At 44.9% G+C, this 15,639-nt stretch overlaps 1 protein-coding gene across 1 annotated transcript in view; it reads left to right on the forward strand.

The window, feature by feature from the left end:
- Positions 1 to 15,639, forward strand: part of ACTR6 (actin related protein 6) — a 294,492-nt gene that overhangs the window by 247,504 nt on the left and 31,349 nt on the right. Inside the window, exon 10 of the mRNA XM_078641225.1 lies at positions 7,431 to 7,569. Coding sequence (XP_078497351.1) covers positions 7,431 to 7,569 — 139 coding nt within the window. The remainder of the gene's footprint in view (positions 1 to 7,430; positions 7,570 to 15,639) is intronic.

The following is a 15,639-nucleotide window of genomic DNA, read 5'->3' on the forward strand; positions in this document are numbered from 1 at the left end:
GATGGATCAGCACCATGTGTTTCGCCCCAAGGGCATGATCCAGAGCCTGAAACACTTTGTTGAATTTTTCCCCTGGGTCCTTGGAAGTAGTGGAAAAGTACATAAGTGAATCCAGATCAGGATCCCCTTTGGACCCGTGTCCGCCAGCTCTTCTAAAAGAATTAGGTGATCTGGTGAGTCCTGAGCTTGCGGAGATTTTTAATCTGAGGTTTGATTCGGGCGTCTTTCCCACCAGTTGGAAGGAGACGTCTATCCTTTCTTTATTGAAAAAGCCGACGTTGGATGCCACTATTCTACTGAACTATCGACCCATTGCCCGATTACCCATACCAGCCAAGATAGTAGACAAAATTATGAACATTGAATTGTCACAATTTATCAGGGAGAACAGTTTGCTAGATCATTCCCAGTTTGGTTTCCGTAAGGAACATAGCACGGAAACGGTGCATATTAAAGCGACCGAAGAGATCAGAGCTGTGATGGATGGAGGAGGCACAGCTGCTCTTGTGCTCCTCGATCTATCAGCCGCTTTTGATACGGTGAACCATGCTCTCTTACAACATCGGCTGAAAAAGTTGGGAGTGGACGGAATGGCGTTGGCTCTGCTGTCCTCTTTCCTAACGGATCGGAGATCAATGGTGTCACTCGATGGTTTCAATTCGGCCCCCTATATTCTACCATGTGGAGTTCCTCAGGGGAGTTCGTTGAGCCCCTCTTTGTTCAACATTTACATCTCTGAACTGGCCCCATTGATCTGGGAATTTGGATTTAGTTTGACATCTTATGCCGATGACACCCAGATTGTGGTAGCTGCTTATAAACATCAAATCTCTCCTTTTCAGCAGTTTCAAAACTGCATGAGTGCAATCAACAAATGGATGACCACTCATTGTCTCAAACCTAATTCAGATAAAAACTGAAATTTTGCTTTTTGGCAACATGCAGCCTTCTTGGAGCAATCTGTAGTGGCCGGCAGAGAAGGGTGCCCCTCCCAAACCAGTGGCAATAGTAAAAAATTTTGGGGTACTGATTGACAATAGACTAACGCTCTGTCAACAGACTAATGCTATTGTATCTGCCTCATATTTTCTTATAAAGAAAATAAGGAAGATACTACCTTATATTCCGGCAGATACTAGGAAAACAGTAGTCGCAGCTCTCATTCAATCCAAATTGGATTTCTGCAATGGGCTGTATTTGAATGCCCAGAAGCAGTGTCTAAAGAAGCTCCAGATGGTGCAAAACTCAGCAGCACGTCTACTGCTCAATCTTCCCAGGCATAAAACTGTTTCCAATGAAGTCCGTAATATTCATTGGTTGCCGGTACCTCAGCGCATTAAATTTAAGGCGTTGTATCGTGCCTATAAGGCATTGAATCAGTCTGGTCCGGCTTTTCTACAGAATCTTTTTGCGTGGTACCAACCAACTAGACTTCTTCAGTCGACGGGCACTAAACTTCTCTCAGTGCCTAGAATTCGGACCTCACATTGGGGTGGCCGTGGCTTTTACTACGGAACATCTAAACTCTGGAATTCTCTTCCATTTGAGCTTAGGAACGCTAGTTCCCTAACTGGCTTCAGGAGAAATTTGAAAACCTGGCTGTTTCGGGGCTAGGCGTACATCAGGTTATTGTGGTCCTCAGCGCCAAGACACCATTAGGTATTTGTGCGCTTTTTATAAATTTTATTAACATAACATAACATTTAAGGTAGAATAGTGTACTCAGTCTTTAGTATTTCTTTCCATTGTGAGCCCTTGGCCTGGCCCTAGGTGCTGTATCGGGCATCAGCCCTGGTCCTCATCCTCTCGCCTCTTCCATCAAGGAAGACTGAAAGGCAATTGGAAGAGTTCCCTCTCCTTGGCAATGAGGAGCTAGGTCAAGAAATGGGTAGGCAGCTCCCACATTTATACAGATTAAGTCTGACAGGGGATGCGTATTCTCTGTCCGCACTTACAGAACCAGTTTGGGCTGGTTCTTTTATTCATGTGTCCTTTTCAAGATGGCTTACAGACTCAGCGTTGGTACTGAGTGACGCTTCTCACAGCAGGGTCGTCTCCAGGCTGGGGCACCCACAACATCGCTGCAGAGAGGTGTGAGCAATCGGCACATGACTTATAAACCTGAACATTGACTGATCAGGAAGAGAAACTAAAGGTTTGCCTCATCGAAAGAACCTTCAACAGAGAATGCAGTCCCACAGTTCATTGCCACCATCTACCAGATAGCAGTTCTCAGGAAGACTAATCAGTAGTCCCTTGCTGTAAGAGGACTTAATCAAACTTTTAAAGGAAGGCCTGTCTCCTCTCTTCCCACCTCAATGACTAGATCCCCTCGCTTCAGTCTCCGAAATGTCAGTAATACACTTGCACAGTCTTGGAAAAGAAACTGTTCCTCCATCCTGTGCACATGAAATGGCCATGGCCTTTCCAAACAGAACCCACAAGCCTTTTTCACTTTGGTTCATTCAGACGTGTGTGTGTGTATGCATCAGACAGACCAAAGGGATAAATACGGGCACCCAAATGCAGGGATGTTAGCAATACTATCCAGGTTAGCTTGTAGCAGCGGAACTCTACAAGAGTGGGCTGTTAGACCTCCACTTCCATGACACAGATAAAAAGGTCTGGTCACAAGTACAGGATCATGAAATCTCAGTATGCTGCCTCCGCTTCTGTACATGCTAAACCCATGACTGGGATGGTAGTCCGCTGTGCCAAATGAAAGTGCATTGCATGATCTCCTCTGTGTATAGCACTGCACTCATGTTAAGGGGCAGGTGTAAGCCTCCGAACACATGCTAGCTTAGCATGAGACGTGGGCCAAAAACTAGTATATCAGATACCCTCAGCTGGGCATTCCTGCCCCAACTAATTACTCTGATTTTGGTTACACGTATGAGTTGCTATTAAAATCCTGTATTTAATATTAAAAGTATTAAACTTCGATAAAGTTGCTTATTTACATTAAAATACATGTTTCCTGCATGAAACTGACACAATGAAATAAAAACTGCAAATCAAGCTTTCTTGCGTCTTACCCCTAACCTATGGAATTGCCTCCCAGAGACAACCTACCTTCTGTTCAGGACAGCCCTTAAAGACCCGGTCAAGAAACACTTTGTAGATGTTGGGCATACACTGGAATGGAGATGTATATAAGGAGACATGAATAATTCTAGGAACCATTTGTTTTTGTTTTGGAGTGGCCTGATGTTCCTACTATTGCTTGATTACATTCTTAGTCCTTCCAAATGAATCAATAGAACTAGATATTAACTGTTGTAGTTCACCATTCTGCACAATAATCTGTAAGTGCCATTGGCACTTACTGCGATATTGTCTTTTTGCTGATATTTTTTGTTAAAGCGGAACAAAACCAAAAAAACACTACTAGAAAGGCTCTTCGCTAGGTCAATCTGCCACTCAATCAATCAAATTGTCTTTATTCGATCGTCCACAGACAGATCTGTCTGTGAACGATCGAATAAAGACAAGATAAAGATACACACAATACAAAAAAAAGACATAGTAAACACAAGTTAAAAAATAACGACCACATATTTAAAAATGAAACCGTTCCTTGTACAAGTACAGATATTAGGGTAACAGTCCAAGAAATGGAGTTCCAAGTGCATCTTATCATGTAGATTACAGACAACTACATTTTTACATGAAAAACTCATTGTGTTGTTTTACTTTGAATAAAGTGACAGTGCAAGAGTTCTGATTCCAGGGGCATCAACGAGGTGCCTAATGAATAAAAATTGAAAACAGTAACATACACTTAAATGAATGCAAGGTCAATGATTATTTTCAAAAGAGAATAAAAAAGCTTTTTTATCAAAACAGCAAACTTCTTCTTTTAGCTAAAGTGCACTTCAGAATACAAGAAACTGCATGGCAGACATTACAATCGTTAAGTTGCAGTAAATACAAGAGGGCCCCTTTGCACTTGGAAAATTTGTGTCTGCACAGTAATTGTAATAAAAACTTCCTGGTAAACGGCAGGTAAAATGGATGGAAGAAGACAAAATGTAAAATGTTTTGATTAGATTGCTCCTCACGTGGACGAATGGCAACAGTGTCAGAGGGGTACTGTCCTATGGGAAAACATATCGACCAGCAAAAGAATTCCAGCCGAAATCTTGCCAACAGTGTTCATTCATAAACGTTGATCACGTATAGTAAATACGGGGCAATTGTTGGAGTCGCTTAGATAATAAAATAATCCCTGACTGAGGGTTTGACAACTTCCATTAGTTCCCTAGTAATTTGTTTGTGCTTGCAAAAACTATCCCGAATCCACTTTTTGTCCTTTTTGTGGATCAACGCGGGGTGCTCAAACAAAGAGGCACAGCCAAGTGCCGAGGAGCAATTTTTAATATATTGTAACAATGGAATGACCAAGCCACGGGCACAGGTTGTACAGTCTCTAATGACAGCCCGATTAAATTCAGCTTCTTTGTTCGACCAAATTGAGCACCAGAGAGCCGGGGGGGGGCGCATTGATGGTATCTTGGACATAATCCATGCCTAGCGCCAAGTGTAGGGAGAAATTCAGGATGAGGGAGGAACGCTTAGTATCCGGCGTAAGAATTTATTCTCCTCTATCTGCATCGCACCTGCATCCCTACAACCTCCATACGTTAAAATCGGCAGGCATTTCCGATTGTATATCTTTAGTATAGGAGCAATGGGCTTTTTAATACTAGACATAGCAAGCGAGGAAGTAGTGCCTCCAGCTTGAGTGTATCGGGATATTCTATTTTTAATACAGGTAAGCCAGGTACATCCTTCTTCAAACTCCAGGCCTAAACAGGGAAATAAACTAACCCTATCTAGGGATTTGCCATCAATATTTAGGGTATGGGTTTTAGTATTTCTTGGGCCACAAATCATTGTAAATGTTTCCTTAAAATTTGGCTCCAGGTCTTTCATGAAGCTGACATAACTAATAATAAGTTTTTAAGGCCATTGCCAGTCCTTGTCTGTAGCACCGCGTCGTCGGCATATAATATTGCTGCTCATTTACGTTCCTTCTTAATTTACCACCACCTCTGAGATATATCTCTGTTACTTGTATGGAACTTCTAAACTGTGTCCTTAGGTCATGCTCTCTAAATAAAAAAGAATAGAAAATATTTACCAGATCTAAGTTTCAGCTCCTGGAATGCCTCACAGATGTCTGTGTGAGCACCTTGTCCTCTAAAAGAATCTTTGTTACTACAGTGAGCACCAATTTATTTGGTTTATGTGTTATACATAGCCAGTTGGGCTAGATTACATTTGAATCCTAAATTAAATTGTGCAATTTGGTCAGCAGTCAGGATGTTTGTTGCCCTATCTGGGACTACTTACCCCAAGCAAACTCTCCTGCTGATAGCACGTGATGGCACTGGCACCTCTGCCCGCTCCAAGCGTCCCTCTCTTCCATATGCATTCCTCACCTCTCTTTCTCCCGTAGTCTCTTAGGGCTATTGCTCTGTGGTTCTGGGGTGCACCAGGTATTCTGAGTTTTTAAGGCAGGCACAGAGACAAGGTAGCGATGCAGAAAATGGATTCTGAATTTATGAGATGGACACTAGACCGTCTTAGCCTGGACTACGCACATGCTTGGTTCAGGCTAAGTCATTGTTTGGCTTCCGTGACTGGAACTGGTTGTTCCGGAGTCGTTCTTGAGGATGTTTCCCGTTCAGGGTGATTGAGGTAGAGCATGGAGAGGTCATAAGTTCAGCAGGTTAGGAGGAAGGATGTGGATGAGTGGAACAGGCAAACAGTACGTCTCAGGTAGACCTGGTAGTGAATCGTTCTTGGTGTGATAGACATGTTATGAAATGTTTGGATGGGTAGGAACATTGATCATTTTCTTTTATTTTACCATCTTTATGGACCCTTAATTTTGGTTGCTGCCACACATTCAATTTATTATTCCTGATCTAATTTTTCCACAGTGCTACTTGAGTTATCACTCACTAAACGAGTAGAAATTTCAGACTAGAAAGATTGTGACTGATGCGTCCATTTTTATTAGTATATTCTGTTTTAAGTATTAAAATATATGAATTGTAACATTTATAGCCCCACATTATGTGGCCTCACTTGAGGTGGATCATCCGGTCACCTGAATCAAGTGTGATTCAAGAGCATTCTTAAAACAAAACTCAATTCCAACAAAGGGTAACTGTTCCAAGTGTGGGCGCAATAGTCATCCTCACCAAAGAGAAAAGAAGTGGGAACAAGAGAAACCTAGGTCTAAACCCCACAGACTAGAGGCAAGCGCAAGTCTTGTCTCTTGATGCCCTCACACATCCCGAGTGGTGTCATGCTTCATCATCCGGCGTTGCCCCTCGTCGGCCCTACTAAGGGATACCAGGGAGAATTAAGTTTAATACATAGGTTCCCTTGCCATGTTAAGAAAACCTTATACCCTTTCAGTAACAGACGACCTCTGTTTTTTTTAACCTGGAAAGGGAGCCTATGTATTAAACTTAATTCTCCGTGGTATCCCTTAGCTAGTTTTATCATTCACTCAATCACTCACTCACCCTCCTTTCAGTACCCTCAATCTCACATCCTCACTCATCATATGGCAGTGCCAATAAAAGATTTCTGCTAAAGCAACCCTTCCGGGGACCCGTAGCGCATTGCAGCGTCAGCTCGACGAGGAGCAACACCCGATAATGAAGCATGACATCCCTCGGGATGTGTGAGGGCATCAAGAGACACGACTTGCGCTTGCCTCTAGTCTGTGGCTTTTAGACCTAGGTTTCTCTTGTTCCCACTTCTTTTCTTTTTCTCTTTGATGTAGATGAGCATTGTACCCACACTTGGAACAGTTACTCCTTGTTGGAATTGAGATTAGCACAGGAAGCATGGGTACTGGACCACATCTAGCTCCTAGTCCCCACCTTCCTTGGTACATTCTTAAAACAATTAATGATGGCCCATACCTTAGACTGTTTCACTAACAAAGTGCTCCAAAAGAGGGGACCTTGGACTGAAAAGGTTCTCCCTCCTCTGCTTTTGAGCTTGACTTGAGAAATGGACAGGAGTAGATTTTCCCTTACTCCTTAAACTGTGTGACCTGTATGTGGAGATTTATTTCTACTTAACTAGGAGCAAGATTGTTTTCATGTTTCAACATTGAGGACATTTTGGACCTGATTTAGAGTTTGGTGGATGGGTTACACAGTCACAAATGTGCCATATATCCTGTCCTCTGTATTAAAAGTGCCTTTGGATATAATTCTCTTGTAATACGGTGGACGGGATATCCATCACGTTTGTGACCAGTAACCTGTCCACCAAGCTCTGTATCAGGCCCTCTGTCTTGTAACTGTATCCAGTGGAGATTCTTCTAATGTACTCAATATACACTGTTTGTTTATAGACTCTGTGCTTGTATAATTAACTTTGTTTTCTATTTTAAGAAATGCAGCCTCATTTCTTCAAGAATATCGTACTAACCGGTGGAAATTCCCTCCTACCGGGTTACAAGGAGCGAGTCTATGCAGATGTCAGACGTCTCACCCCAACTGATTTTGACGTTGCTGTGATACTACCTGAAAAGTAAGTTCTTACTTTCTGAATTAAACAGTTTTCTATGATTTGGTGAGTGAAATAATTCTCTTTACATAAACGTCATTGCTTTTCTTATAACAATATAATCACAAAAGTGCTATGGTCTCCTACAAGCCGCATCATCTGGATATCCACCCTGTGTGAAAGTTTGCCCCTCATTTAATGTTGTAAGAGTGATTGTGTGTTGTGTGCTGCAGGATTCATGTGTTGGTGTATGCTGTGTCGAGTGTTTGCCTGATTTCCCATTCGTCCTGTTCTTAGTCACTTCTCTCTTTTTTTTTTTTTTCGAAAACCTTTATTGTACAGAAAGAGCTCACAAATACGGGCCTACAACCCACCGGGCTGGCCACCACAGAGCCGAACGTCAGGAGCAATGCACAAAGTATCACAGTATACAAAGGCAAAGAAACAGGAGAAATAACAAGCCTCTTAGAGCGATCACAGGAGATAAGAATTAGAAAGGTAGTTTTCTTATTTTTAAAGGACGGGTTAGGGAGTACAGGAGTGTGGCGGGCCAAGAGACAATCCAAAGGGGCGGGGCCGCGGCGGGCAGCAATACAATGATCGTAAAAGCACAGGAGAAACAAACACGAAATAGGCATACCAATAAGCACCGGTCAAAACAACAGACATGAGGAAAGGCCATCGCACACACCGTCCAATGCCCGCCCACCGCCGCCACCACCCGTCCCACCAAACAGCACAGAAAAAGACCCAAATACAAGAACAATACGAAACGGACCCCCAATAAAAGAAAGGAACCCCGCATAAGGGGGGGGGGGGGGAAAGGAAGGGGGAAGAAGGAAAGGAAGGGACTCTTGTCCAAACACCCGCCCCCGGGCGACGAAACAGGAAAACCATAACCCGGTACAAAATAGACATTGAAAATACAGAAAACACACCCAGCAAATCAGAATCATCGCGATACCGGAAAAATACCCCAGAAAGACACCAGGGGGACAGACGACGAGACAGAGCCCCGAAAGAAGGGATACACAAGGGCCATAGAACCAAAAAGGGAGAAAAAAGGAGGAAAAAGATCCCCCAAAAACAGCAAAAGACCCCCCCACCCACCCCTCAAGCCCACCCTACACCCCTGCAGAAGGCTACGGCCAACCCCCCAGCAGCGTGCCTGTCGCCCTAAAATAGAACCCGAAATATAGGAGAAAGAAACAAGGTAGAAACAAAGGCAAAAAGTAGGGCCAGGGAAAGGAAGGAACATTACACACGGGAGAGGGCAAAAAACAGGATAATCTGCAACCATCCCACCACCTGTGAAAAGGGGAGTGGCAGAGCCCACGGGAAGTTAAAAGACATCAGGATAAGTTTCAGGAGTCCCACGAAGTTACGCAACATCACAACAGCACATGTCGGTCATAGATCAAAAACAAGACTACCGCATATAATAAGTCATTTCAGCCCTGTCCGCTTTTGTCCAAGGTTGTAATCATCCAAACAAACAAAGTCCAAACGACGAGGGACACAGGGTTCAGGAGGAAATCCAGCGGCAGTCCTGAGGAGAAACGTGAAAGAAAATACGGAGAATATAAAAAAGTTACGGTACAATCTTCGCACCGCAGGCACAGTTCTATGGACAAGTCCAACGAGGCAAGTCCAGCTGGGTCGGCACAGGCGCCCCGGCCGGGGAGCCGACGCGATGAGAAACGGAAAGGATCATCGAGGCCTGGACAGGATGCAAACGGACCGCAGACCAGCGGCCGAGGCAACAAAGCAGGACGACGAAGGGCGTCGGAGAGTCTCCAATTCAAGGATGCGGTCTCCGCCGGAGGCACAGAGACCAGGGGGACACCAGCCGTACCCTGCAACAAGGAAGCAAAATCCAACGATGGGGGCCCGCCTAAATCAAAAAGTGGGTCCGCCTCCACAGGGGAAACAGGCGCAGCCACGGAAGTCCGCCAGGAGTATAGTGCATCCAGGACAACTTGAAGTGCAGGAAACCCTTCACAAGATCCGACATCCGGGCCGTGTGGCGGGCCCCCAGTGCTCGCCCAGGCCCGGCAGAGACTCTCAGGGCCGGCCGCCATCTTAGGAGCCCAGCAAGCCCTCGGTCGTCGGGGGCCCCGGCCGGAGCAACACCAAAGCAAAGGGAGGTCAGCCGAACTGCGGCGGGGCGCCCCAAGGCAGGAAGGAGACCCACCAGAAGAAGGATGTTCGGCGGCCCCCTCGTGCCGCCGGCCCCGTTCTCCGAGCCCGGGCGGAAAATTCAAAATGGCCGGGCCGGGGAACAAAGGGGGGGGACCAAGCCGGATAAATGAGAAGGCTCCCCCGCAGGAGGCAGCGTCCGCACCCCTAGGCCCAGGCCAGTCGGGTCCGCCAACGGGCACAGCCGGCCTATTCGCACATCAGCCTCCGCAACCAGATCCACAGCGCCAGCAAGGGCCGACCATCGCGCTCCGTCACGTCCCGTCGCTGCCAGGAGGTCCAGGCCAGTCCGCCCCGAAGGCTCCGAGCGGGACCACCGCACAGGATCGACAGCACCCAGGATCACCGGAGCAACGGGTAAGTGTCCGCAAAGTGCCCGCGGTACCGAAACACCGCAAGGAGGGCTTCCCGGGGCAGGAGAAATACAGGATAATCGAAGAAAAACAGGTGGTTGAACGGAGCCGAGCTAAAACGCGGCCATCTCGGTCGCGAGCTAGGCTCCTCCCCAGTCACTTCTCTCTTGATCCTTATTATGTCACAGAACACAGATGCAAACTTAAAGGAAATGTTCTGTTACCTTCCTGACAGTGGCGGACTGAGCACTGATGATGACTTGCTGGTCTCCCAGGCACTGCCAGAATTATGAGGTCTTCTTTCAATACTACTACAGCGAACTCCATCGTTTTAAGAATATCAGTAAACATCAATATAATTAATGCGGTGCTGAGTAAATCTATCCTAAAATATTAATAAAGTACGTGTTTTCTCGATGAAAGTACAGACAAAGATTGAGAGGGCAAAGAACCCTTTTTTGATTTTAGAGTAAGGTCAAGTCTTGGCAAATCTACAGTATAATACATTTTTATTATTTTAAGAAGGCAATAGTTACTAAATATATCTGTGGACCAACATCTGTGGGGCCTCAAAAAGATACTATTTGGCGACACAGCTCAATGGTATGCAATTCTATGTAAAAACAAATGATCATTTTTTTAAAATTAAGTTACACAGATTTTAATGTTTTTCAGAGAAATAAGACAAAACATCTGACATCAAGTCACATTAACATGCTTACTAGCACAGCACGTTCACAACACTGGTGAGTAGTTCCGCTCCCAAGAAGATACATACAGACCTTTGACTTGTATCACAAACAAGTAAACAACATCTTAATCGAGGAAAACATGAAACTGAGCGATAATGTATTCCACAAACATGTAACAAGTCAACATAATGAGCAGGTAATCAAAAGACCTGTAGTAAGCACTGTTCCGCTGGAAAAGGAAGGTGGATAAAGGTAGATGGGGGGGAAAAGGGAGCTTGGGAGGGAGGGAGGGAGAGAGAGGGAGGGAAGCAGAGAGGTCCATGTGATCAGCATGAGAAGAGGGGCATATTCATGATAGCTTGTGAGGAACTAAAAAGTTGGGTGGTTAGAGCATTCACTGCTTGTTGGATAAGAAGTTATCAAAGGTACTTACAGACTGACTGTGAAGTTCCAGGTTTTCCTGGTAAGTAGGGCAGATTTGTGTGTGCACTTCTGAGGTAAGTAACCCAAGTTCTCCTAGTGTGGAATGATACACTGTTAGATAATTTCCATTCCAATAAAAACAATTTTAATCGTGACAGACAGTAGTAGATCCAATAGGGCCAGATCCATATTTGAACTATCTGGTGGGAAGTTGCTTGCGTGAGGGCCTAACAAAATAAAGGCGAAGTCTAGAATTATATTCCTGGAAAACCATTAAATTGAGTTGCTCACCTACGGATTCCCAGTATGAGGTTAGCCATTTATATGTGAAGGACATATGGTCTGGGTCTCCTTACACGATCAGCAAGAGTCAGAGTCTAATAATTTTGATTTGAAAAGATTGGTCAAGGTCCAATACAATAAATGAGAAACAAAGAATTTTGTTTAGGACAGTCAAGGTATGAGTTTATTTTTAAGTAGATTAGAGGAGATTTGGGGCCTGGTCTCATCTGGAAAGGGAGACCTATTTATTTTCTGGATATATTTAGTCAACATATTCTGAATGGGTGAGGTGGAAATGGGTTGGGGGCTGTACTTAGTTTCATACATTTTAGATTCCACATGTCCTTCTTGGCGAAATAGGCAAAAGAAGTGAATCAGAGTTGGGTATTGAAGTAGTGTCAGTTTAGATAGTTTTGATTTAATGTTTAATAAGTCATAGAAATCCATATTGGAAAGTGAGTGTTTTTCATGCAGGTATGCAAAGGTTGGGGCTACATTGCCTTCGAAAAGATGAGACCAAGCCTTTGGCTGCCCACTTGGAGCCTACCATGGTAGAGTTTACAGTTTCTGTTTATTATTTCATAGGGATAGAGCATAAGACTTACCAGTGTTAGAAGACAGACTTTAATCTAGCATTTTCAAGTCTGGGAGGGTGCCCAGGATAATGTGTTTGAAGCGGGGGAAAGTAGAATGAGACCTCGTTAGTGTCGCAGTCAGCGAGAAAGGGGAAGGCGAGGTAGCATTCTATGGCTCATCAAGAGGAAGGGTTAACATCATGCCAACAAGAGCTATTGGTGGCCAATAATGCAGCCCGATAAACAACCCAGTTTGTGAGTTTACACCCTCTCTTCTCATAAAGAAGTCTTTTATGGAAAACGTAAATTTGAGACATAGCCTTCCACAAGCAATCATAATTTTCAAGGTCTCTATTCTACCCCACCATGAGATTTGTTTAGGTTACCGCAAGATGAGTAGGTCTTCAATTTTACTCACTGTTTTGTGTTTATTGCTTAAAACCGATTCTGATAGGTCACTAGATAACCAGATACCAAAGTATTTTGATGAATTTGAGTGCCATTGAAGGACAGATGGCCAAATGAAAGAAGGATGGCAATAAATGTTGAGTTATAACACTGGAGCACCAGAAGGAAGGTAGGTAGAGAAAGAGTGATAGTAAAATAGGGCACTGCAGGAAACAGAATCTGAGTGGGTGAAGTTGCAAAATAGTGGTGGTTCACCACAAACATAGTGTAATGGGTGTATTGCTAGCATGGAATATGTTTATTTACATTAAGATATAACAACATCTAATTCTTAAAATAAGTTGTCCTAGACCAGGTTTTAGGTGGAAACCAAAGCTAAAAGCATCAGAGTGGACAAAATTACAAAAACAGTTGTATATTATGAGCCAGGAGTAATGGATGCTGTGATGGTAGATTCAGGAGCAATAAAAGAGTAAATCTTGAAATTAAGCTGCTCCTGAATCAGCAAAAGCGATATTGATATCAAACATGAGGAAAATACACTGGAGATGTAGGATAGACACATAGAGCTGCAAATACCAGCCTGTTGGAGGGTGAAGAAAACCAAGGAACATTGACACCTGTTGACTGGTCGAACAAGAAAAATATGGTAAGCGACAAAGTCCTCTATCGGGGAGCTGCTGGGCTAATCCAGGGAAGACCGAGTCATCGTTCATCCGTATTTCCAAGGAACTATCCAAACAAGAAGTGAGTTCTGATGGTTTAGTAAAAATCAATGCTATGCCTTTTAAGATTTTAAATTTGGAGGGGCCAAAAGGAGTGTTGGATTGATAAGTTTTTTTCCTTCCTTCTCCAGTGAGATTCTTCCAGACAGCCAGAAACCCTTTCCTCCTTGTTACCTTATCTCTGACAGTCTTGTGAGATGGATATTCTAGCCCCATGCCATGAGATCGCTCTGTCCTTCCTCATGTGAGCAAGAATGATTTCTGTGTGTTGGTGGCACAGAGGTTTGAAGATTACTGGAAGCCACGATGAGGAGTTCTTAGGTGTGAAAGTGGGGAATCTATGAGCACTGTCAAATATGAAATTCTTAGCGAAGGAAATATTCAGTGTGTTAGGGATTTTGGAAACTTGCTTTCCTATCATTGACAATGCATTATTCTCAACCCTCTCTAGTAGGCCGAAGATCTCAAGATTACTTGGTCTGTTGTGAGCTTCCATCTCTGTAATTTCACATCTGATAGAGGGTTCTAGCCACTGAATCCTTACTTTAGAATTATCGCTAGGCGCCAGACTGGATATGGAAATATTTGTGTGCAATACCCCTGCGCGCCACTAGGTGATTTTGTTCAGCCACACATAGTGTACATGATGTAAATGACTTTCGTGGTGCATATATAGTTGCTTCTCCAGTGCGCTGACATCTGTTATTTTCTTTTTGCTCCAGTCAGCTCAGATCCGAAGAGAGCCACCTCCAGTCATTTTTTGACTTACCTTTTTCTACTTTTTGTCTGGGTTGTTTGAGACCTTTCTCCTGGTGTGGTAGGAATGTCTACTAGGAAATCTGGCTCCAAGCCCTGAGGCGCCAATCACTGACAGATGCCGGTGACAGACACGTATCTTGTTTGCTTCTGGTGTCTTGAGCTCGATCACAACCCAAAGATCTGGGTCAACTGCCGCACCATGCACCCCAACGCTTTATGGGAGTTGTCCCTCAAGTTCCCTGCTTTTGACATGCCACACCGTGGCTTCTCAATCCCGGTCGAGAGGAAGGTTCTAGGATCAGTCGCTGAGCCATCACTCTTGATTGCAGTCAAATGTTGTCTGAGCGTTCGAGTAAGTAACATCCCCCCCCCCCCCCGTTTGTCGAAGATATCGGATGAGACGAGGGAGCATAGTCATTCACGGTCTGGTTCGTTTGTTGAGCCAGCGTCTGGGCTGGCTCACCGCCTCCAAAGTTTCAGGGTGCTGGAATGACCCCCGCAAATTTTATGAGGCCTTGCTCCTTATATTTGGGAGGCCTGTCCCCACTGCCATGCCTTTAGGCCCCACAGGTTTGGGTGGGGTTCCTACTGGTTTCGCGCCACACGGTCAACCCCCTGCACCATTTGGGCCTCTTGAATCCACTGATGGATCCATACCAGCGCCGGCTGTACCACCTCGACCTTACCCAATGCCGTTCCTGATGTCGACGCTCCTGGCGCCCTCTAGTGGCACCATCCCGATTCTGAACCAGAGAGCGTTGCCCGATGCAAACTCAGGCCTGACTGGAGCCTTGCCCTTCAGATCATAGCCTGACCCCTATTGTTACGGCTAGGACTTGGGGAAGATTGAGAGGGGCCACTGGATACTAAGGAATACTAGCCCCTATACCTAAACATGGATTGGTGTGAGGAATTAGCAGACACCAGTGAATGGCACACCTCCCCAGATACTGGCATGGTCTCTCCTCCTACTGTGGCTACGAAGGAGGGAGCCTCTTTTTGTATGGTGGTGAGAAGGTCAGTTGAGGTCCAGGATCTTAGCCTGCCTTCCATTGCAGTCAAGACTAATGTCTTGACAGAGGTGTTCAGCGGGAGTGACCTCCTCAGAACTACTTCTCCCATTTAATAAAGCCCTTACGGACGTCCTATTTGGGACTTGGTCCAAACCCTGCCGAGGCGCTCCTCTGAAAAGGACAACTTTCAGCCGTTATCGCCCCACCCCCAGGGGACCGCAGTTTCCTCACACAACACCCTCGCATGTTGGTCCAAGCATCCACTTGCTGTGTAAATCCTGTTGCATTCCCTGCCACCCCACTGGGTAGAGAATCTAAAAGGCTAGACACCTTATGGAAGAAAAGGTTTTCTTCCACCAGCCTGGCATTGCCGTCCATGAACACTGCATGCCTTTATAAGCTGTTGTACCCCATGCACTGTGGCATTCGGTTGCGCAGGTGCTGCCCATAGTCCCAAATTAGGCCAGGGTCATACTCTTCCAAGCTATGGCAGACGGGAGAGATACAGCCAAGTTCATGATCAGATGTGGGCTGAACATGAACAATATGAAATCCAGAAATGGGATGTGGAAATCGCACACAGGTTGAATGAAGGTAGAAGCGTTACTGAGTTGATTGGTGCTTTGAAGTAAAACCCCCTGTGCTAGGGGTTGTGAAAATGCAAA

This window comes from Lissotriton helveticus, chromosome 5_1 (genome assembly GCF_964261635.1).
Source record: "Lissotriton helveticus chromosome 5_1, aLisHel1.1, whole genome shotgun sequence".
In the NCBI taxonomy this organism is placed as follows: Eukaryota; Metazoa; Chordata; class Amphibia; order Caudata; family Salamandridae; genus Lissotriton; species Lissotriton helveticus.